General features: G+C 40.9%; 2 protein-coding genes across 6 annotated transcripts in view; one reads left to right on the top strand and one right to left on the bottom strand.

Annotated features, from left to right (window-relative positions):
* Positions 1-10,708, bottom strand: part of LOC141939719 (phosphatidylinositol-3,5-bisphosphate 3-phosphatase MTMR6) — a 35,041-nt gene extending 24,333 nt beyond the window's left edge. Inside the window, exons 1-6 of one of the 2 annotated variants that reach the window (XM_074860013.1) lie at positions 10,582-10,708; positions 5,925-6,041; positions 3,825-3,987; positions 2,659-2,816; positions 1,784-1,912; positions 603-737 (exon numbers count right to left, since the gene is read on the bottom strand). In XM_074860013.1, coding sequence (XP_074716114.1) covers positions 603-737; positions 1,784-1,912; positions 2,659-2,816; positions 3,825-3,987; positions 5,925-6,041; positions 10,582-10,605 — 726 coding nt within the window. In that variant the 5' untranslated portion in view covers positions 10,606-10,708. Of the gene's footprint in view, positions 1-602; positions 738-1,783; positions 1,913-2,658; positions 2,817-3,824; positions 3,988-4,731; positions 4,809-5,924; positions 6,042-10,581 lie in introns of those variants that run through there. The other variant, XM_074860014.1, reaches the window with a different exon arrangement.
* A 3,848-nt stretch (positions 10,709-14,556) lies between these two features.
* Positions 14,557-23,989, top strand: part of LOC141939718 (nucleoporin p58/p45) — a 39,510-nt gene continuing 30,077 nt past the window's right edge. For 2 of the 4 annotated variants that reach the window (XM_074860011.1, XM_074860008.1), the window contains exons 1-6: positions 14,559-15,134; positions 18,934-19,070; positions 19,901-19,939; positions 21,405-21,557; positions 22,601-22,735; positions 23,807-23,917. In XM_074860011.1, the coding sequence (XP_074716112.1) occupies positions 15,022-15,134; positions 18,934-19,070; positions 19,901-19,939; positions 21,405-21,557; positions 22,601-22,735; positions 23,807-23,917 (688 nt within the window). In that variant the 5' untranslated portion in view covers positions 14,559-15,021. Of the gene's footprint in view, positions 15,135-18,933; positions 19,071-19,900; positions 19,940-21,404; positions 21,558-22,600; positions 22,736-23,806; positions 23,918-23,989 lie in introns of all 4 variants that reach the window. The other 2 variants (XM_074860009.1, XM_074860012.1) reach the window with 2 other exon arrangements.

Below are 23,989 nucleotides of genomic sequence, written 5' to 3'. Positions count from 1 at the left end.
AAAATTCTTTAACATTTCCAGCTCCTGTGTTCAAAGATTTGAGTGAAATGAACACCAATTTAAATGCAGATGGTCTAAAAAGTGAAAGTTGCCCCACACATTCCAACACAGGTCAAAAATGCAGCATAATTCAATTTAATTACATAGTGATGAAGTATGACCTCAGAATGCTACAACATAATTTCCCCTACTCCTTCCTGGCTAAGACAAACAGCAATAGCAGTTTCCACAGAACATAGTATTCCCTCCCATTCTAAAAGAAACCCAAACAGCTCACCTTTTCATGAATTCTAAAAAGTCACAGTGACTCAGGTCCCACTCAACTATTCACTTAACTATGTTTTAAGTATATTTTTAAATGCACCTTGCCCAGAGTTCACTAGCATATTCAGTGAATACTAGCTGAGTCCTGAGAGGGGTTCAACTTCTTTAGGAAAGGAAGTTATTAGATGCCTGAATAGAGTGGCCTAATCTTACCTTTAAAAAAATACTTTTGCCCATGATGGAATCATATTTAACTCCAAATTTTTCAGAACCACAGAATATCCCTGCACTCTAATGTTCAGGAAGACAGACTAGTCTATAGAACCTGAAGTACATACCTTCGGCCTGGTGTCCATGACATACATGTAGCGATTTGAAGGATTTGCTTTACTGATGGCTTGCAACATGTGTTCATCTTCCAGGCACCTGGCACTGAAACCTGAGAGAGGTTGACTGCATCTGCAAATTGCAGCCTACCATAGAAAACAAAGAACAACTTAGCATCAGTTTAATACCTGTAGTTGAAATGCTTTGCATAATTCTAAAAAGACGCTGAGACAAACTGCTTCATTCGGCAGATAACAGCACTAAACTGAAAAAAGATTAGGTGTTCCAACTTTTTAAGCACATCACTTGCAGACCTTTAAAACACAGTAACTGCGATTTAAGTTTAAATGTTTATCCAAACATTTTTTCAGACTCATCTACATGGGCAAGGTACCAGTTTACATAATGGACTTTCCCCAAGTACAAAAATTCCAAAAAAAAATATAGGCTGGAAGAAAATACACTTTAGGAAAGCAAGTTACTCTTTTGGTATGAAATTAATTATGGTTGGTTTTACTACTGCAAGTACAACATGTTATCATCTAATTTAATTTTCACTGTGTAATTTTCAATGATATATTGTATTTCGGAAGGTACCAGGTGCATCTTCCAAACAGTAATTATGTTCAAATGCATCTAGTAGCTTAACACTCATCCTTCATAAATTCTTCAACTCCGCAAGGTGACAAACCTTCTCTCCCTTCAAAGATATCCTGTAGCCAAGACATACAGACACTGCTACACACCACTCTACCAAACCCTGAAAAATCTTCTCATCCTCCAGTTCTTTTTTACCTTGCAAATTTCTCCTTCAAGAACCAGTTCTATTCTTTTGGTGTTTTGTTGTTTTGGGTTTTTTTGTTTTAAACCCCCATTTTGACCTAACAGATTTTATTCTTGATATATCAAGGAAGACAGTTCACTTGAGAGAAAGCTCTCTTCAATTAACCTCAAGGCCAGTTTCTGAAAACTAAGAGATTGAAATGATTATCAACACATTACTTAAGGACTTCTTTTAGAGTGGCTTAGCATCTGTTAAGACACCACTAATGTCAGCTGTATTTAAGGTTATAACGAGTTATACCATTCTCATAAAAGTCACTGTACTTACCTCCTTACCTACCCTGAACTACTGCCAAGTGTTGAGAAATACTTTTCAGTACATTTGCATTAAGAGGAAGACACACTATACCTCTTTATTTTTGTGATAATATGACAACACTGGGAATCTTCCTTTGCTTCTGAACTTGGAGCTACCAACAATTATGGGCTTGCTTGCAGTTCTGGGAACATAAAGTTCTTTAGGATAGGTTTCACAAATCTGAAATACACAGATACACAAAAGGAATTTTATGTACAAGGCACAAAGCCTATACTAGTTTCATTGCATCCAATTTGAGATATGTTTGGTGAAATAAGAGACAAAGGATAAACACTAACATGCCTCTATATGTACACAGAAATAGCTCAGAAGAGGAGACAAGCCATGGACAGGTAAGTACAAATCACTAACCAAGTTATACAACTAAGCACTGCTGGAAAGCACTGTTATACTAGCATTCACCTCAAGAATGCTGCTCTTCAGTAGAAATGCTAAGAATGTGTTTCACATAAAATACTGAAATTATTTTCCTCATTATTTGTGTCTGCAGACTACAAAGTAAAATGAAATCTAATCTGGGAATCGGCTACACCACCACAGCTGTTTTCTCCCTTAGCCAACATTGCAAATGCTGAAATAGAATCCTTCTCAGTTAGGGAAGATAACAAAGCCCCCAGAATTGCTGGGGCTGGGCTTCAGACAGGTACATATACTCTAGAAACAATCCCAAAGAACACATGCATCCATGCACACATATTCTCTCAATGAGGCCTTGAAAAAAACTTCAGTTACAGAGTTGTAAGATTGCACACTGATTAAGGAGTTAACTCTCTCCACCTGTAAGTTTTTCCTTATGCCACAAGCCAAGTGATTTCATAGTATTAGACTGTTTTCCATAGGACTAGAGTCAGAGGATAAGTCAGAAGAAGATGCAGAGCAAAACATGTTTCCATTACACCACTTACCTTATAATCACGATTTGCATCAGACAACTGCCAGTTACTATTTGGCACTCCCATTCTCTTATATTCTTCTGCTAGATCAATAAGCTGCCAACCTTTGACTTGCTCAGATTCATTTTGTTTTGGATTATAGGAGAAGGCATATAGTTCTTCATATTTTGCTAAAAGGTAAAGAATAAGACTATATAATGAGTTGTCCCCAGAAATGTCCCCAAAAATGGTAGTTCAGTTGACAAGTGTCAAAACTGCCCAAATGGTAAAGAAAGTTTCAGGCTTCAAGATTCACAGAAGCAAGACTAAATAAGTATTTCAAGAGTGTCAAGTATCTATTCAGTAACTATCATACAGTTAACTGACACAATTATAGCTACTTAGTTAAAAGGTAAGCTATGAGAGCTCTCAAGTGTGCTTGACCTATTTCAGCAGGGACATTTCTAAAGCCATGAGGGTAAAGCAGAGCTCACATAATGAAGACTGACGAAATTAAACAAGGCAAAAGGCAGAATTATTAGAAGACTTCACAAGAGATAAAAGAACAAACAATTTTTAGAGGCAAGAACAGAAATTTACATCTATTGACCTTCAAAAGCAGTAAGTTTTAACATTTCCTTTAAAGCAAAAAAGCTTTCAAAACATTTTGTTTTTCTTAATACACTATTCACTTATCACAGGTGATGACATTTTACATTGTTCTAAACACACAGAAAATGCAAAAGACCATATTAGGTGACAAAAATCTCTTGTAAAGCTGAATTGGTAGTCTTATTTTAACACCAAAACTTCAGATTGTTTGAAACTGCATGAAATCAGTAACAACTTAGTATTTGCTTAGTAACATTTTATCTACAGAACACACCAATTGAGAGACTATACGATTTTATATTCACAATTTTAAGGATAACACTAGAAATGCAGAAAACACAGGAATCTCATTCTGTTAGTGAACATCAGTGACCTACAAAAGCCAGGTAACATCTTCTCAATTTGTACAGAGATTAATACTTAGTCATTAAATTTTTTTTACATACCAAATCCATTTAAAAGACTTCTACATAAAGACTTCAAAAAAAAAAAATTCTAAGTGTCATGCATTAGCACACAACACCCCCACCCCCCCGACTTGTTATCCAGGCATATACTGCCAACTCTTGTACACTTAGAAGTATTACCTGTTCTTGACAACTGAAGCAAAGAGTTATAGATGTCATGACAATCTCTCTCTCTGGGAACAACAAAATGAACTATCCTGAAGTTCTTGCACTGGATGACAAGGGGACAGCCAGAAGTAGTCAAGGGAAGTTTTTCCACCGCAGCAATGTGATGATGTAGTATCTGTAGCATACAAAAACTCACAGCGTAAGCACATTGATGAAAAATGAGAACAGAATAGTATTTACAGGAGCAGATAAAAGACAAATTAAGCAATGCTGGATATGGATTTTTGACTAATTTTGTCAATCAGTAATAAAAAGAAATAAATTTAGAATAAAACCAAGAATGGCATTTTGGTCAGGATAGCCTAATTTGCAAAATTTAGTTATTCTCTTCCCTCATACTTTGAGGTGTTATTTAATGTTTGTAAGGAACAGTAAATATCCTTCTAAATGCAAAAGCAAGAAGTAAACTCCACTGTGGCTGTTTAGTCCTCTTCTATAACTTTGCTAACTGACAAGCTTACATCTAATTAGGCAGGGTCCAAACAAGGTATCTTCTTTTTTTAAGGTCCTATAGGAACATACTTCAGAATTTTCAAGGAAAATAAAGCAAGTCAGGGAAAGCAACTCAAAGCATAAGAGATACAGAAGATGCTGAAGATTTTAGAATACCAGTATTTAACATCTCTAGAATGAATAGGAGAGAAGAAAAACACCTCCTGTATTACCCACCGCGTTATGTAGACATGACAGTCTCTCAGCTAAATGCCTTTCAACCACTTTAACAGAAGACTGTCACAGTAATGGATATACAAAAGCCCTCCACAGATTTATCTGTGTGGGAAATCTACACAAGATTTGGGAAAATACATGGGAAAGTAATTGCCATTCAACCATGGGAAGAAAGCCACAGATACATTACCTCAACTGAACAAGATGTTCTTGAAGGAATTTCACTTAAATCACTGAAGTAATCATCTCCTCTTAAATATTGATCAGAATTAGACAGGCATCTGAAAGTTATGCTGCTCAATATGCATTTACAAAGAGACTATTATCTCGGGGACGTTACCATAATTATACTTGGTACTTGCATTATCATTACAGAAATGCAATAGTCAGGAGTATAGGTTCAATTTCCCCAAAATAAAACCCTTTAACATAATGCACAGGGAGACAGAAGTAATGCTTCTGAATCATGTTCTCCCCAGTAATCCATTTTGTATGAAAGGCTAACAGTTTGGTTTGTACAAAATTGCACATCGTAGAACAAATCACAGAAAAATAACTTTTCTTGAAAGCATGTGAGGCATCTAGTCATATAACCAGGACACAGGATTAGGCGTAATCCAGAAAAACAGATCTACAGAAAAAAATTAACCACACCCAGGGAAATGAGAACTCATCCTGAAGGATGATAGACTTAAGGTACTAACTCAGTCAGTTATCTGGGCTACAGTGGAAGCCAGAACTTGATGTCCACGCGTGGCACCTGGGCACTGAGCAGAATGATGGAAACTACTGCACTAGTGAACTTTGATTATACAACATTGGTACTGGTGACCAAGAAGCAGCAGCTCCTTCTGAATCCTTTTATTCCAGAGATAAAGACTTGGGAAGAAACAGCTGCTTACCACTCTAGAAAAAGGGCATGAGATCGTCAATATTTCACCAAAACCTAGATCTTTGGATTTTGCTGTCTCATTTAACCTAGGCAGGATCTAAATACAAAGTAAATTAATGCAGAAATTTTAAACCTGATGCTTGAACTATCTAGCAGTCTTCCACTCCTACCTCTGAATTGCAGTTCAAGCCAGTTATTTAAAGAAAACCACCACACATTCACTCAGGAATACAAGTGAAGGCTATAGAAGAAATTACAGCAGCTTGAAGAGAAGCAAACACTTCCAACATTACCCGATTTCAACTGTAGAGTCATGCAAGAGTACAACCTGCAAATCATTAACTTACTACGATACCATGAACAAGGAGAGCATGTGGAGTAGCTTATACCTTACATGAACATTTTAGTAAACAAGTTCAACCTTAGATGAGGAAGAACAAATGTATCTGGAGAACCAATGCTTTTGAGCCACAAGCATTTATTATCCTTACCCACGTCTCTCTCTGGCTTGAATCTATGAATAATAGATGAGTTGCTGTAAGGTATAGAGTTCCCGTCAGTGACTTATTGCTCGTGCTGAACCTATCTAGTAGTTTCACTTGCTCTACCTGTAAGAAAAAAAAGGAGAGGGTGAGCAAAACTTAAATTTTTCTTTGCATAGAAAGCAAAATCCTGTCAGTTTGTGCAACAATTTTGAAAGTGGTAGAAAGCATAACAGCACACACAAAGCTATTTGGGCCAAACTATTAAGAACACAATAATGGTCACATAAGCTTTGAGAAGACTTACTAGTTAAAATATCTTGTTCCAATACAAACGTGCATAATGAAGGCACTGTGCTAGGCTCATCAGAATACTTACTCCATATACATTACTACTATGGTGACTTACTAGTAAGAGATCAGGACTTCAAGTTTTATAAAAAATAATTAAGAACGATTACTTACTAAGCTTTTAGACTGCTTCCCCAAAGTAGAGCAAACACAGACCAACAATTTCCTGTTATTGAGATGCCAGCACTGAATTAACAGCTGATCTCAGCATCATGCTTCATTGGCTGTCTACAGACTCAAAGCCATAAAGATTATGTCCTCGCAACTTCAGTTCTACATATCTATCATTTTTTGTATCATCTCCAACTTCAAAAATCTAGATCATAACCTTGCCTCGTAGTCAAAATAAATTCTAATGAAATGCAAGCATTATACTAAATGTGATAAATGTCTCCTAGAAAGGAGGAGGAGGACTGAGCTGGCATTTGAAGCAGGTATTTCAAGCCTAAGTCTTGCAAGGGCAAATTTCTCCTCCTAGTATTCCATCAACATTGTTATCTCAATCCTATGAAAAGAATTTCAAAAGAAAGCGATATCAAGATAGTCTGCTTTTTATCTGTTCATCATAACTTCAGGGGCTCCACAGTTTGCTTTATTTGAAGCAAACATTACATGATTCTGTGTGTATAACAGGAATGGCTTATCTCCATGCATTCCTGTATTTCTTGGCAGTACTGCCTTATTATGCCAAGTTAAAGCTCTTATGCTTGACTCTTGATGCTACCTACCATCATTAAATGCAGAACTCCAAAAACTGCCACACCAGCAAGACCAGCACCCAGATGAGGTGACTAGGAGACCCCACACCTACTATGCTAACATTAAGCATTTTTAATTCATATGTACAAGTTTATCTACTAAAAGCACATACAAAACACTAAAAAATTGTCTTTTCATTTCAAGTATTTCTTATAATCTAGCAAGGCCTAATTTTGGTTTTGAAACTTAGAAAAGCAACTTTATGCATACAAAACAGAATAGAGGAAACACAAATATCTACTAAAAGCCAGTACTACTATGATATTCTAGATTTCAGTTTAGAAAGTAATAAAAATCAGAAGCTACATGCATCAGTACCTCAAACTACATTATGCTGTAACCAGCAAGGCATCACTGCTCAGATACAGAGTAGCATAAATCAATACAGCACAGTCAAAACAGAATTCATTTTGGCAGTTCCGTAGCAGTAACTGATCAGGTACCCAGCACTGCACCTCCCCAGCAAATCGAGAAGTGCACAGAAGCTTCTCCTGTTTTGTTCAACCCACAAAATCCTGGCCTGTGAAGTTCCATGCTCCTCCATGTTACAAGACAGCTATTCTCAAAGATGTATTTCTATGTTAGATAAGGACAGGCATTAGCGCTCCAGCTTCCTCTTACATAAGTAAAATATGCAAGAATTCTGAAAGCAGATATATATTATCTAGGTATTTTCTAGACATACTTTTCTTAAAGACAACTGAAATGTAATTTAGATACAGCCTCCATAGATGACAAATTCATTTAAACTTGATGCAAGCCAGATCTAATGAGTACTCAGCTTTTTTTATTATTATTTTTAACAGTAAAGTCTGGCAAATCCTTAGTTAGGAAAACAAGACAGTCATCAGTTTTAGTGAGAACATGTTCACAAGATTAAGAGATTGAAGACTGCTATGGAGTTTTAGCACATCTGTAAACAGAGATCATTTAAGTAGTCAGAAGTGATATTCTGACAGTAGCTAGCACTAACAAATTAGTGAGTTTTTAAACCAGTAAGAATCTAAACAGCTACCTCAATAATATAGAGTATTTACAGTGAAAGAGTCACCAGACAATTTTCTGGGACCAGGAGTTACAGATTAAAGGCAAAAAACCTGAAGTGTTTCAATACAGTAGACAACTTGGAACAGAAAGGAAGGGTGAAACTATAACGCTGAAGTCTTGCATTAAAAAAAGCTGAAGGATTAGAACTAGAACAGTTAAACCAAGACAAAAACAATTACAGTATATCATTTCAAGATTCTTTTATTACAACTCTATATGACATCACTGAAATTAAAAGTTTTCCCTTCCCAATTTAAGTCTCAGGCTCGCAAACGTAAGCGTAGGATCTAGCACTCAAGCTAACGAATAAGAAAACCCATAAGTAGGAAACCCAGAAGTATTTTCCCTGCAACGGATTTGACTTTGAATATACAAACAGACTTCACTGAAGAAAATCATGTCTTTTCTACTACATTTTGCTTTAAAGTATTAAGGACACTTTTGTTCTAAAGCTTTATTGCAAAACCACAATACTACTCTTATTTGTAATTTCACCACCACCACTTATTACATTGTGAACTAGTTTTCATCATTTATTTCTCTTTAAGTATATATTCTCAGACATAAGTGATTTTTAAGTTAAGGGATGATAGCTTCCCTGAACAGCAGTTAATTTGTGCAAGACTACACTGTTATTGCAAGCTTATTTCACCATTATTTTAATAAAACAAACTGAAAAAACTGAAGTGCTGTCAGATTAGAAAAAGGAGGTAAGTCTCAGAACAGCTGGAATGAGATCCAAATTGAACCTACACATGCACTGAACTTGTAGGGCCCACAGTGCTTCCTGTAACTCATAATTATTACTATCTACCATATATGCATTTTAAACCACCTGGACATTCAATAAACCAACATCTTACAAAAAGCTAACATCACAATTATAACCAAAACAATCATGTTATTTCTAGCCATGAATTTGCTATTTTTAGAATGGATTTTTTTTTTTGCTCTGAATTATAAAATTAATTGCTTCAAGTAGTAAGTCTTGTATCTTATAATATGTTCAGAGCTGGTTTCTCTCTTCAGTTATATTGCTACATGAAGTAATTTTTCTCCAGCAGGAGCCCAAAAACACCATCATTTGCAGATGTAAAGTCAGTGACTTGTAGCCTTTCTAGTCTCAATTTCAGGTTGGAACTTAAAACAGCTACTCAGATCACCAAGAGACTTTTGTTTCAGTGTAGTTTTTATTCTGAAATTAGGTATTGACTGTAACAATACAACATTAAGCTCCCAAACAAGGAGTTTCAGGTTTAGAATAGGCTGATAAAAACCCCTTATCTCCAATCTGTCAGTTGGGTGCAAGGTTATTCCATCCAGTAAACTAAAGTGTCACTAACAATAGCTTTATCAGAGACCTTCCTCCTGTTTCATATACACACATACAAATACATATGAAAAATAAAACCAGCTATAGACATTTTTTGAGATTTATATAAGCTAATGCTCAAAAAAGAAAAACATGTTACTTTATATAATTATTGGTTATAAACCTACTATTTGGAGTTGAAATATGACCACTCCTTTTCTCCACACATCTCTAAGTCTAGTTCAAAGTCAGACCACCAGGGTAGGGAACTAATCACTTGAAAATTTCCAGGACCCAACAAAGAGGGGCTGGCTTTTCAGCAGCCTTTGCAGTCAGGGCCGATAAGCAAGATGAGAAAAATGCTGTCAGAAATTTTATAATGTAAAAGCTGTGACTTAAAAATTATTTAACAAAAGAAGGCAGACTTCTGTCTTTTTTACATCTTTGTAATAAAGGACAAACTAAAACCAGACAAATCAAAGAGTCTAAAGTGTCAGCTGCAGCTTAGCTAATTTTTTTGAACAGCCTCACACATTGCACATACACTGATAGCTTGCATTCCTAACAACACACACCAGAATCTTTAAAAGGAAGGAAAAAAAAAAGTGCTGCTTTCACAGCCTGTTTGCTTCTACATCTAGAAAAAATTGCATGGAACCACATCCCAGGTACAAAAGCCAACTACACCCCTCTCCCAGCTGGCTGCTTCTATTCCCCACCCCACTGAACAACCCGTTAACCAGGAGAATTTTCTGCCTCTTCCCCCCATTAACGAGACGGTTCATTCTAGCAGAGCCTCACCGGGGCCGCACACACCCAGCGCCCCGCGGGAGCTTTCACCCCTTCCAGCTCCTCGTCTCGGGGCGGGGGGCCCAGCCAAGAAGGGCAGTGCCCACCGCTTTGCGGCGGCAGGACCCGGGGGAAGCCCCTGAGCCAAGCACCCCCGTTGGCACCCGAGACCAGGGACACCCCGAACAGCACGGGCCGCCCCGGAGCCCCCGCGGGAAGGCCTCAGCTACAAAATGGAAGGAGAACAACAACGCCCGCGCCCACAGCTGACAGCGGCGGGGCAGGGACTCGCCGGGCCGAAGAGGCCCGGCCCTCCCCACAGCTACCGACAACGGCACCGCGCCCCTGGCTAACCGGCTGCCCTCCCGCAACAACACCCAGCCGGCAGAGAGAAGCCAGCGACGGTACCTTGGTGGTGCGGATGTGCTCCATAGCGCTGCCCGCCCAACAGCAGCCACGACCCGCCGCAGCGATGCCGGGACGGGGCGGCCGTCACCTAGAAACGCTTCCGGGGCGGGGCGGGGCCAGCGCTGGGGCAGGGCCAAGCTGGGCTGCCTCCCTGCAGCGCCCCCGCGCGGCGGGCGGAGAACACTACTCCGCCGCCGCGCGGCGAGCAGCGCGCATGCGCGGTCGGGCGCGTACACACGCAGTTGAGGCGGCGCCATGGCCGAGGCGGGAATGGCTGAGGGGCGGCGGGAAGCGTCGAGTCGCGGCGGTGGGCACCGGGTGCAGGCGGGGGAGGGACCGGGCCACGCTGTGTCCCGCTGTGCCCCAGGTATTCTCTGTGAGATTCGGGGAGAGGAAGGGGCTGCGGTTGCTGTGCTGGGAGCTCTCAGTGCTGGCCGTGAGACCTCGCCTGGCAGCAGGCCCTGGGGAGAGAGCAGTCCTGGGCACCACGGTGGGGTGACAGTAGGTTTGTGGAAAACAAGAGCCATTCCCTAGTTACCTAGGCCTCTGTCCATGCCATGGAGAGTTTCAGTCTTTTAGAGTGAATGAGGAAGTTCCTGGAAGATGGTCCTTTTTTCTGTAATATCACAGAATCACAGAGTGGTTGGTTGAGGTTGTAAGAGACCTCTGGAGGTCATCTAGTCCAACCCCCCTGCTCAAGCACGGCCACCTAAAGCGGGTTGCGCAGGACCGTGTCCAGACAGCTTTTGCCTATCCAAGGAGGGAGACTCCACAGCCTCTAGCAGCAACCAGTGCCAGTGCCAGCACCACCACAGGGAAAAAGTGCTGACATTCAGAGGGAACCTCCCATGTTTCAGTTTGTGCCCATTGCCTCTGGTCCTGTCACTGGGCACCACTGACAAGAGCCTGACTCCATCCTCTTTGCATCCTCCTTTCAGGTATTTATATATATTGATAAGATCCCCCTGAGCCTTCTCTAGGCTGAACAGTCACAGCTCTCTCAGCATTTCCTCACAGGAGAGGCACTCCAGTCAAGTATGCAAAGGTGTGGCCTCACCAGTGCAGAGTAGAGGGGAAGGATCACCTCCCTCAACTTGCTGGCAGTACTTTGCCTAATGCAGCCCAGGACACCATTCACCTTCTTTGCAGCAAGGGCCCAGTGCTGGCTCATGTTCAACTTGGTGTCCACCAAGACCCCCAGGTCATTTTCTGCAAAGCTGTTTTCTTGCTGGGTGGCCCCCAGCATATGTTGGTGCCTGGGGTTGTTCCTCCCCAGGTGCAGGACTTTGCACTTCTCCTTATTGAACTTCATGAGGTTCCTGTCAGCCTGTTTCTCCTGCCTGTCAAGGTCCCTCTTGATGGCAGCACGACCCCCTGGCATATCGACCACTCCTCCCAGTTTGGTGTCATCAGCAAATGTGCTGAGGATACACTCTGCCCCATCATCCAGGTCGTTAGTGAAGATGTTAAAGAGGACTGGACCCAGCAATGACCCCCAGGGTGCACCGCTAGTCACTGGCCTCCAAATAGACTTTGTGCCACTGATCTCCTCCCTGTAGGCCCAGCTGTTCAGACAGGTTTCAATCCACCTCACTGCTCATCCAGTCCGTACACCAACAGCTTCTCTGTGGCAATCTTATGGGAGACAGCATCAAAGGCCTTACTGAAGTAAGAACTGGTAAAAGTGTGTTGGTAGGGGTTAGAGTTTTAGGCTGTACAGGAACAAAGTAACAAGCTGCACAGTGCAGTGACTCATCCATGTTGTAGTTGTGTGGGTGCTGGTGCACAAAAATCTTGCATGTGCTGTACGCTAGCTAAGAGATGTGATAAAACTTAGCTCAAAGGTTGCAGAATGGGCTATGTAAGTCTTGCTGTTTTCATGATTATCATCTAAATTAGAAACAGTTCAGTAGGACAGTTTTTAAACAAAATTAACCTCTTTTACTAACATACAGACTTCATGATCTTAAAAAGTTTTTGAGTGGTGACATTCATAGACTGTCATGAGTCATTAAAATCATACTACGAAGGCATCACTCCTTCCTTGACAAGTCCCCTTTTCCTGTTATGCCATTATATCTTGTCACTTCATGGCCTGTCAGATCAGAATAATTTGTTGACAAATGACACTATAGAAATCACTCTTATGTGCTATTTTACATTTCACAGTTTGGGGGCTTTCATTTTTTTAAGATGCTCAAAGATAGGCATGTGCATGCAATATGTAAGTAAACACAGACTTAAACATCACAAATTACATTTAACTGTATTCCTGAAGCTCTGCCTTGTTTAAAGGACAGCAATCCAGTCACCCATAAATAATCTCAAAGATCTTTTCAGTAAATAGTATCTGTCTGCCATCTCTAGTCTTCATCAGTCACAGCACTCAGCAGCAGAACACAGGGTTTTGCATTGTTTCGGATGCTTTGAGAAACTGTGGAGGTAATTGTATAAAACCTTTCATAGCACTATGATTCATCTAGACTATCAGGTAAATGTAAAGGAAAAGTCTAGTGATGCCTTTTCCTGAGCAAACACGGTGTGTAGGATACTCTGAGAAACTCCCCCATGTTTCAGCAGTGGCTTCCTACAGTTCCCTGGTTTTATAGGAGAGACACATCACGATCCAGCGACCAGATGGGGCAGGGATGGAACCGTTTACACAGCTTCACACAGCACTGTGTGGCATACACGTGTGAAGTGCAGCCTGGCAGGGAAAACATAAGTGGTAATTTGTGCAGAACACATGGGAAGTTATTAGTAATTGAGTTTGTGACATTCAGGTGCTGTAGTTTGTACAACGGTGTTAAAAATCAATGGGTCCTTTGATTTGCAGAAACAGACTCTACAACTCGAATAGAGTTATAAAGCAGGTATGTTTACTCCAACCGGGGTGCAATGGGATTTCTCCACAAAGTTTGCACACCAACAGCACATTTTACAAAAAATTTATAGAGTGTGGATATACATATTCATTGGATTACCTAATACAAATATACATATGCATGAGCAAGGCTGGGTTAGTGCGAAAGGCTGGTGTCAGCAGTTTATGTTATCTTTGCATCTGCACATCGCCTCCTGGGGGGCGTCTTCAGGGGTCTTTGGGAGGAAGGCTCATAGTCTTTCTCACCTTGTTTTTTCCCCGGAGCATGCGCAGATTCTCTTGGCCAATTTCTTGAACAACAAAAATGTTTTTCAGCCGGTTTACTCATCCTATCTCATTTAAGGGAACCAATGAAACTTCTACCATCCGTATATGGCTATTGTTACTCATTACCAAGACCCAATTAGCTAGAGCACACCTGTTCCTCAAGGACAAAAACATGATATTTTGCTGAACACTGCAGTTCTTGGTAGATTTTCACAGTAAACTGCTTCGTTTTGATGCACACAGTAGTCCTTGGTAAAATTCCACAGAACAGTCTGGGCAAGCAGGATTCTTACAATATTAAAAAATACTATAGGTAATACTATAACTTGCTATAAGTAAGTAAATAAGTTGCTAAGCAGCTTTCTATAAGTAAATAAGTAAGTAGTTCTTAAAACAAGTAATCATTTCTCTGTATCACCTTGGAGAGGCAGATGAGAACCACGTGCGGTTGTGCTGGCTGTGAGCCCAGGTTCAGCCTGAAATTAAGTGGGGTTTGGAGTTTTCATGGGACTTGAGTTGGAATTTGAGCTGATTTCCCGCTGCCTGGAGGTAACCTTTGAGGTATCACGGCCTGTCCTGTCCACCCGTCAACAGCGGTGGGGAGCCCCCCTGGCGGCGGTAGCGATGCAGGTTTCAGGACCAACCGAGAGGGCACCCCAAAGCCTTCAGAAGGGCTGCCGGGTCAGCACTCGACTAGGGGCAGGGCTTCGGGGGGAGGCTGGCTCCTGCCGGGTGTCTTGTCGAGAAGGGATCTCCTTTATCTTTGCCTCCTTTGTGAGGGCTGTGCCCAGGCCCACAGCCCGCTTCGGCCTCACCCGGCTGTCGGCGGCAGTGGCACCTGGCGCGGGCAGTATCGGAAAAGCCACTGGGCTTTGTGTGCCCGTGGGGGCTGCGGCCTCCCCCGGTCTTCTGCCGCGGGTGCTTCCGTCTTTCACACCGAGGCTCCGGGGTGCCTGGGCCCCTCCAGAGCGGGACACCCTCGGCCGTTTGCACCACCGGCCCGAGGGGGCGGCACCCGCCGCCGCCCCTCACGGTGCTGTCGCTTTAAGGGGCGGTGGGCGGCGCAGTGGCGGTGCTGTCCCGTGGTGCATTGCGGCGGGCGCGCGGAGGGAGCGTGGCTGGTGTCCGCACGCTCGCAGTCGCCGCTGGGTTCGAAGTTGGCGCCGGACGCGATGCGGCGCTGAGGCGGCTGTTGCCGCCGACTCTGAGGAGGCCGCCACCGGCCCCCGCCGCTGGGGCTCGCTACTGTCTGCCAGCTCCTCTCTCCGGCCGTTCCCGCCGCTGCCGCCATGTCTGCGGCCTTCTCCTTCGGCGCGGGGACCCTGGGCTCCGCGGCGGCCGCCGCCGCCGGGGCGGGAGGAGGAGGCGGGGGCGGGGTTTTTTCCTTCGGAGCCACGCCGAGGTAACGTGGCGTCCCTCTGCCCCGCTCCGCTCGGCCTTGCCCGCAGGCCCCCGCCCCCTGACTCCCGCGGCCTGGGGCTGCCGAGCCCTGCGGCCCGGCCCGGCCCGCCGCCGAGGCCGCCGTCGCTCCGCGGGCCTGGCCTGGGCTGGGGCGGTACGCGTGTTTGTGTGTGTGAGTGCTGGGGTGTCGGAGAGGAAGCGCAGACCCCGGGCTGCATGTCTCGGTGTCTCTCCTGCTGGCCCCGGAGGGGCCCGGAGCTCGGGCACTCTGGGCCGAAAAGGCCCTTGGGGCACGGATGAACCGGTTTCACCATGTCTGCCTCGGCGCGTAGGGGCTGGGGGTGCCCTTCGTGTCTCATCTGCCTCCCGGTCCGCTTCGTAAACTTAGACGTAGGGATCACTTTATTCAACTAATAACAAAGGGAAGTGCTCTTCTAATTTTGCTTTATTTTGGCTTTGTCGTAGCAGGGTGTCTCCCTTCGCGGTTATCGCTAATGTTCTGAACACGTAATGTGAATCACATGCATATGTAGGTTTCGGCAGTCAGCCAGAGCTTGAGTGTGTGGAGTGGAACTCATTGATGTCAAAGCGCAAATGTTTAATGTTCAAATATGACTTTTTTTTTTGAAATTGGGTTGCAACCTTATCTTTTCTGACACAGATAACCTTGCTATTTGATGTATAGTGTCTTGGAGTGAGAACTTTGTACTTTGATGTGCATGTGACATAGAGCAGGCATTAGTATTTAGGTTTCTCAGAATAATAGGTAGGTCTTCGTTACTGGGTTTTTTTTCCCTTTTTATTTTTCTTTACACAACTGTACTAGCAGATGTTTGGAGTTTTTTCCTGACCTGCTTGCCGTTATGCCTCTGAAGGTTAGGGCTCTTGTAAGCGGAGCTTTGTATAGGAGTTTTTCCCAAATCCGATCAGGCAAAATTGATTGCTGTAATGTAAGGTAAATGGGCAGGGTGAGCTACTCAAGGGAACTTCACCTGAAGCAGATACATTTGAATATACTTATCTGTTAGAATTGTTAGGAATTAGCACTGTGAGGGGAAGGGAACAGAGCATTTGGATCTTAGAGTAGCTCTGGATTAAATGGCAGTATTGCTTTTTGGAAGCCTGTATGAGAGTGAACAAGTTTTCTGAGTCTCTTCTAATACTCTTGGTTTTGTGGTCATGACAGATTGATGACATTCTTATGTTACCTGTGCTGCTTTGGTTTTGGTTGGGTTTTTTTTTTTACCCATACAGTGAAGTTTATATGGAGTTGGTAAAGAACTTAAGTTTCTTTTGCTTCATGCCTATTTAATGCAGGTTTCCTGTGATTAAAATGACCAAATTAAAACAAGATCTGTTTACTCAAAAACATTGTTCTAAATGTACTGCCTGAAACAAGGGAAACTCTTCTGTCTTCTTGATCTGCACTTGTTAAAAACTGCCTATTGAACTTAAATATTTTTGTTTGGCTTTTTTTTTGCTGTTGTAGCTGGCTTTTTGATCTCTTAAAAATAATAAGTAAAAGTTTAACAGGTGCTAATTAATAGCAGTATAGTACTCTGCATTTTTATTCCTGTATTTATTTTTACAAGCAGGATGAGTTTTCAGGGCTATTGGTCAAGGAGTATCACAGAGGAAGAGGCCTTTTTACTGCCAGATGGTTGGTGAAAGAATCTTGAGCATCCCTGTAAGATGGTTTGCTTGAGAACATGTTTGAGACCGTAAGAAGCTGTCGTTCTTCAGAGCTGGGTCTAAGACAATATTGCCAGGAAAAAGGGACCTCATTGTATAGTCAAAGCCTTAAGTATTATCCATCAGTGAGAACAGTCAAAGATTATATTCTGGTGGCCCAAAGCCTATGTGATATGCCAGCCTACCCAATTCCTGCATTGCACCAATAGCCATTCAGGTACTTATGCTCTTTGTTAATTGATATTCTCTATAGTATGCTTTAGCCAGGTCCAATGCTTTGTTCAAGTTCTAAAACTAGATTTAAGACCTGACTCCAGTGACCTGAGCTCCTCTTCCTTCCATCTGTGGGCTGTAGGCAGTCATGGCACATTCTTTCTCCTGCTGGTGAGGAGGCTGCTGTTGCTTTACTTCTACATTTTGAATTCTGTCTTAAAAAGCAAACAAACAAACAAAATGCCACTTCATTATATTTGGGTTTTTTTGTCCTATGGTGCTGAATTGCGTATTTTGTACCTTAGCTTTCTTCTACTGGAATGCTGAAACAAGAAAAATTTTCACAGAAGAATCATCTTTGTACTGTAAAAACATAAACTCTTGACTAGTGAGAGAAGCACCATGTTGCATGTTTAAGTTTACAAGCAGTTAGGTCATGGTTCTGTAGCTTGGTATGTTTTGGGAGTAAAGAAAGCTGAAATGTTTTTGGCTCCTGTGGAGTGGGATAATTAGTGGGTCTGTGTCCTTCTAAACTACTTGGCCACTCTGCTTCCTGAACTACTTAGTGAAATATATTCCTTAAAAATTTAAGAAAACAAGATTTTGAACTTGCAATCAGCTGTTGCTGGGCTTGCCACAGTCAGTTTTGTAGATATTTTGGAAACTTAATGTAAAAGCCAATGATACCCTTTTTTTTTTAAGGATTCACTTTTGTGTTTAATTTGTTATGCCTAGGAGCTGCCTTCTTACAAAAAGAGAGAGGAGATAAGGGAACAATGAGGTAATGCAGAACACCTGAAATGCAATTTCAAAAAAACCAGCTATTTCTTGATAGCTGTTACCCTGAAGTCTAAATTGCATTTCATTTCAGGGCCACTGTTGTACTTCCACAAAATGTTGTTTAAGTTAGAGAAAACTTACTTAGCTTCTAAAAAGGCTCACAGATGGGAGCAGGAAGTTACTACAAATAAGCTATTCACCTGGTCAGTTTAAGAACAAAACTTTTAAAATCATAGGGTCATCTGGCTGTTAGTACTTGTAATGTCATTGTTTAGTGATAATAATGGTTATTGTATTCCCCCGTGTTTTGTACAATAACTTAATGTCTTCTCTGCTATATGTAAAGTTCTCTACTTGCCGTGAAATGTGTAGTTATCCAAAATAAAAAAGGCTTAATTTTCTTTGTGATGACTGATCTCTGATTCTCTCCTTCTTCTCTCTTCCCCTTCATCTGTGAAAATAGGTCTGGGAGTTAATTTCTGTAACTCTGACAAGTGTAGAATCAGAAGAGAAAGTATGGTAGGCATGGATCCTCTGTGGTTTGCACCTGTGGGGAACGACTGCATTTTGGTTAGAAAATGAATTCATGCATCAGTGTGTTTTGGTGGTAAGATAAGGCAAAGTTGTGCTGTTCATGTGAATAGTTGTGTGTCTCTACCACTTCAGAATGAAACAAAGTAACATTGGTTGAGGTTTCTGCTCAGAGGTACCTAACTGGATTTGTAACCTGCTTTGAATGTTCTTGCAGGTTTGTTGCCATCTTTGTGCTGCCTCGAGCATTTGTTCTCCCATTTCGGTAGTTCAGGGGGAATAATTAGGCAGATCTAATGGGATGATCTGATGGAGAAAAGTTCAGATTTCCCACTGGTCTAGCAAGATGTATCAGCTCAGCAAGGAGTGGAAGCAGTGGGAGTTAGAGCTGTAGAAGTAAAGATGGAGATAGGATTCTGCTTTTTGTTTGGTGGCAGTGAGCTTGGACTCTGTCTTGTCCAGCTGCATTTGTGTGGCTCGGGAATATGAATGATGGCATGGGAAAGAAACTGAAATGGGGGGTGGTGGTGGTGTATTTTTTATTTTTAAAATTTATTATTGCTAATAGTCTTATTTTGTAATAGCTCAACGGGAGGACTTAATTTTGGAACTCTGGGCTCTTCTGCTACAGCAACTACATCGGCTCCTTCAGTAGGCTTTGGGACTGGACTTTTTGGATCAAAATCAACCACTGGCTTTACATTAGGAGGCACCAGTACAGGTAGAAAAAATTCTTGTACAGCAGGAATTTGAATCAACAGTGAAGAAATATATCATATGTACACATAACATAAACTAGGTCATCATAATGGGCTTAATTTTTTACAGTAGTTCTGTAGGTCAGAATATTACTTAAATAGTTTTGGAAAAAGGCTTCATTGAACAGTTTAAAAGTAGGTAGGGGAAGTTCTAAGAGCCAATCTACAAGAAGTAAATTCAACAGTAAACTGAAAGCTTGTATTACTGTGTTTGGCTACATAGGATTTTCTTCTACATCAGTGATTCTTTTAATCTCCTAATCAGATGGTTTTTAAAATATGAAATGGCAGCACTGTGTTCAAAATAATCTCTTCAAACTAATAGTGGGGCAGAAACACTAAACCAAGACACAGGATTTTACAAAGACTCTGGACTGTATAATCATTATACTGTAAATCTGCTGGTTTACATGCTAATGTTATGTACTGCCATATGACTGAAAAAATATTTGATAGAGGTACTAGTTTCCATATTTTTGTTTACCTTCATTTGTTTGAAATACCAAACAATTTGATCAACTGCTGTGTTAACATCAGCTTCACTGTTAGTGATACTTACAAAGAAAAATGATGGGTTTTGGAATTATGCTTTAATTTGTGCTGTTGGTGCTTGCAAATACTGTTTTCTGTGTTAATGTTTTGCTTTCAACATACTACAGAACAAACTTGTATAATCTACATATTGTCTCATAATGCAGCATTGTTTCAGTGTTTTGTTTCATGTTTTTTACTATCATAACTGTTCTGTGGTCTTCAATTACTGTTCTTATTCTCTTTGTTTTCATTCTTAAAGCAGGAACGGCAACAACTATTGCTACAGGACTGACGCTAGGTAAGGACTTAATTTGGATTTTAATGTTATACAGGCAAGAAAAATACAGATAGATCTTCCTTGTAATGTAGAAAATTAGTGGTCATGTGTGAGTTTTTCCCCATTACTAACTTCAGTCTGTTTTGCAGCCCAGATGTTAAGGCTGCAAACCAAAGTGGAGCCCTGCAGTTCTGGGCACTGTTACTTATTAAAGGATTATTCCATTTGTGTACAACAGTGACAGTGGTCACAGTGAAAAGTTAGACTTTGTATTTATGTCCCCCTAATGAGTTTTGCCCTTCAGCAGAGGGGAGATGGAATACATTATCGAAGAATTCTTCATACAGAATTTCTTGCTCTAGTGAACTTTGAACAGGTCTGTTTGGTAATTATCTCTTTCAGAAGAATAAAGAGGGTTGAACTGGGAACAGACCTTGGAAATATTTTACTTTTGTTTTTCTGATGTATCTTTAGTGACTATTTTTCAGTTAACATTGGAAATACAGGAATATGTGGGTAGCTGGGGGGTTAAGGTGTTCTTTTTTTTTCCTTTTTAAACACCAGCAACTGAGGTCTGAGGAGAAACTGAGCTTAAGTATCACAAATGTTGGGGGTAGTGCTACAAGGCAGACTGCAGTCCAAGAACTTAAGAAGCCATACAGTGAATAAATAGGAAAAAATAGTGTTGGATAAAGAAGCAAATTAAATGCACAGAATGGAGGAGCAGCAGATAACCCAGAACAGACTGCATGATGCGTAATCATATGTGGCAGTCAGTACTACACGGATGAATGTGAATTCTTTTCAACAGCTGAATGCAATGATATCATCCAAAACAGACAATAGCAGTTACTGAGAATACCCAGTATGTGTTTCTTATGTATGCTGTTGTGGTTTGTGTATGTATATGCACATTCCTCCTCTACTCTGGAATATGGATTCTAGAATGTAAAGTGTATTCTTGCCATGAAAACAGCAGGAAGTGGAAGCTTTATTTGCTTTACGTTAAAAGTGTTCAAAAGCAAAGTTTGAGGGAATAAAATATTTTTCTTGTTTATAAATTGAAAGGATATGTGCATTCATTTTGGTATGAACATCCAATTGAGAATTTTTAGTCTGTATTTTGGGCAGTATTGTTTATAGTTCCATTTACCAATATCTGGTTCATCTATTAGATGCTCTTGGTGAAAGCTCTTTTCTTTTTTTACAGGTTTTTTTTAGATTACCACTAGGTATAATTGCCAGTCCATGATTAAAGCCTATCGGATCACTGGGAATTCTGGAGTAAAAATGCCTGTGCAGTTAATATAAACCTTTGAAATTTTTCTGAAGGTGCTATGGGGATATTTTACTTGATGCAAGTGATCTTTCATGCTGTGCTGTTCATGATGGTTAAACAGGAATAGTTCAGTAGAGAAGCTGAATTGACCTTTTGTTCTCAAACAGAATGTTCTGAGGGTGATAATTGGTTTTGGGTTTCTTTTAGGCACGCCTGCCACCACATCAGCAGCTACCACAGGCTTTAGTTTAGGTTTCAACAAACCTGCAGGTTCGGCCACGCCATTTGCTTTACCTGTTACTTCTACCTCAGCGGGTGGCTTATCATTATCATCTGCTCTTACATCAACTCCTGCAGCAGGTAGGAAGATGTTTAGGGGTTTGGGGATTTTTTGGGGGGCGGAGGGGGGGGGGCAGGGTTGTTAGGTTTTTAACAATAAAACTCAATGGTAAAACAGTTCTACACTCTGTATTTCTCTAGTATTTACATAATTTTGTGTTACTTTAATAAGAAGGTTAATTGCACTTGACTAGTTCTAAATTTGAGTACACTAATACAAATAGATTTAGGGGCAGTATACCATGTGTTATAGGCAGCACATAATCTAAGTCATTAGAAGTGTAACAAGAGCTGATTGATCATGTAAAATCATTATTTTTGTTAATCCCACTGAAGGTTGAAAGCTTCCTACTTCTGCAGCTGAAAAGTTTGGAAAATGTCTGCCTTTTGTAGATGGCCTGAAATGGTTAACTAATAGTGGAAAAAAGATTTTTCCGGTGTAGATCTCATACGGGCACACATCTGCCATCATACTTAACTTGGCTAAACTGCACTGTGCATTATGATAATTAAGACTGGAGTTCATTTTTCTTAACCTTAGGAGTCTGCATTTGAGTTCAGCTATCTGTGCCCTCTGTGCTCTGTCCCTTTATTCCTGTGGTCTTTACTCTATTCTTCCATATTCTACCAAAACCTTAATTCCAAAAGAATGCTCAAGCTACCAAGGCAATGTTCTTGTATCATCTCTGTGTAGAACATTTTGTTTAACATAAACAATTAACATTTTGGTATTTTAATATAAAAAGTCAGTAGCACTTGTTATATTCATTATGCTGTAAAAAATTCTGTGCCAGGTTCTAGATTCTCTGGTGTTCTGGGGGACTCTCAGCAATTTTGTATAGTTCCAGGTAGATACAGACTAATCAGGATTATGATACTGAGAACTAAATAACATATGATTCAAGTCTGTATGGCTTTGGAAAATCTGCAGAAAATAAACTCAGTCATTGTTTTTATTATCCAATTACGATGAAGATGCAGTTCCATCATTTAGGTTATTTCATATTGTCTGTGGATGTCTTTGAATGCAGTGTCTGCATGAGACTGGTTTGCTTTCTCTGCAGGAACTACTGGCTTTACATTAAATTTGGGTGGCACAACTGCTCCGACTACAAGTGCCTCCACAGGCCTTTCCTTAGGAGGAGCCTTAGCAGGTTTAGGAGGTTCACTCTTCCAGAATACAAGCACAGCAGCAACAGGTGAAAGTTACTTTAGTTTTTTCCTCCTTCTGTCTCAAAACATTGAAATTTAATGTGTGATTGTATAAATTCATAATGTAAGATTTAGTTTTATATAAAATCTTAACACTGTGAGAGTGTAGTTTTTAATTGTTAGTGAAGTGTTGCTATCCTTGAACAATAGAAATGAAATCTGATACCTTTGGCTTCTTTCTCATTCTTAATTTTACTTGTACTTCACACTTTTTTTTAAATGAAAAGGCAAGGAAATCTTTGCCATAATTGACTCAAGGAAGTTGATAATAAATGGGAGAGGGCAATGATAAACAAATATCTTCTTCAGTTGTGGAGAAATTGAAACCTCCTTATTTTGGTGACTTTTGGTCTGAATAAAGTGTCATTTCACACCTTCCTGTTTTTTCAGGTCTAGAGGAAAAATTTGTTGTGCTGTGTTGTAGTCTTGGTAACATTGCTCTTAAGTATCTTTCTGTTTTATTTAGAGTTTAAGATGCTGATAAGTTAGTGTAGTGGTTTAGCCCCTGCTGGGGTCTGAGACCACGCAGCTGCTGCCCCTCCCCCACAAAGGGAGTGAAATAGAAAGCCCCAAGACTGAAATAAGGAAAGATTTAATACAACAATGCAATAGCAACACAGCAAACAACAATAACAGTAACAGTAATAGTGATAGCAATGAAAGAGCAAAATAGCTACCAAATACAGCAGTGAGAAGCACGATGTACAAAACCACGAGTGCACCGCGCTCCGCGCCAGGAAAATGTGACCTGCCAGGATGTGACCTCTGCATGGTATCTGAATAACCCGGCTAGAGCTCCCCCCCCACTGCTGGGGAAACTTAACCCTATCCTGGTTAAACCAGGACAGTTAGCTATCTAGTTAGCTACCTAGTACTGTGAAGAAATTACATAAAGCACTTGCATACAGTTGCATGAAACTTCATGCAATCTGTTTTCTTCTGTTAATTTTGCATATTGAAAAATATGAAACTAAGCAAGATTATATGTGCTTTTATTTTAAAATAAGTTTTAATTATCAATGTTTTAAGTGGAGAAATTCTGTTTGGGTTTCTTGTAGGGCTTGGGCAGAATGCTTTGAGTTTGACTCTGGGGACAACAGCGGCTCCTTCAACTACTGCCAATGAAGGTCTTGGTGGCATTGATTTTAGTAGTTCTTCAGACAAAAAGAGTAAGTTTGTTTTAAAACATAATTTCCTCAAAAACCAAATTATCAGAGCAGTAGAGCAAAGACACTTTCATT

This window comes from Strix uralensis, chromosome 2 (genome assembly GCF_047716275.1).
Source record: "Strix uralensis isolate ZFMK-TIS-50842 chromosome 2, bStrUra1, whole genome shotgun sequence".
Taxonomy (NCBI): Eukaryota; Metazoa; Chordata; class Aves; order Strigiformes; family Strigidae; genus Strix; species Strix uralensis.
This window is presented reverse-complemented; position numbering and strand designations above follow the sequence as displayed.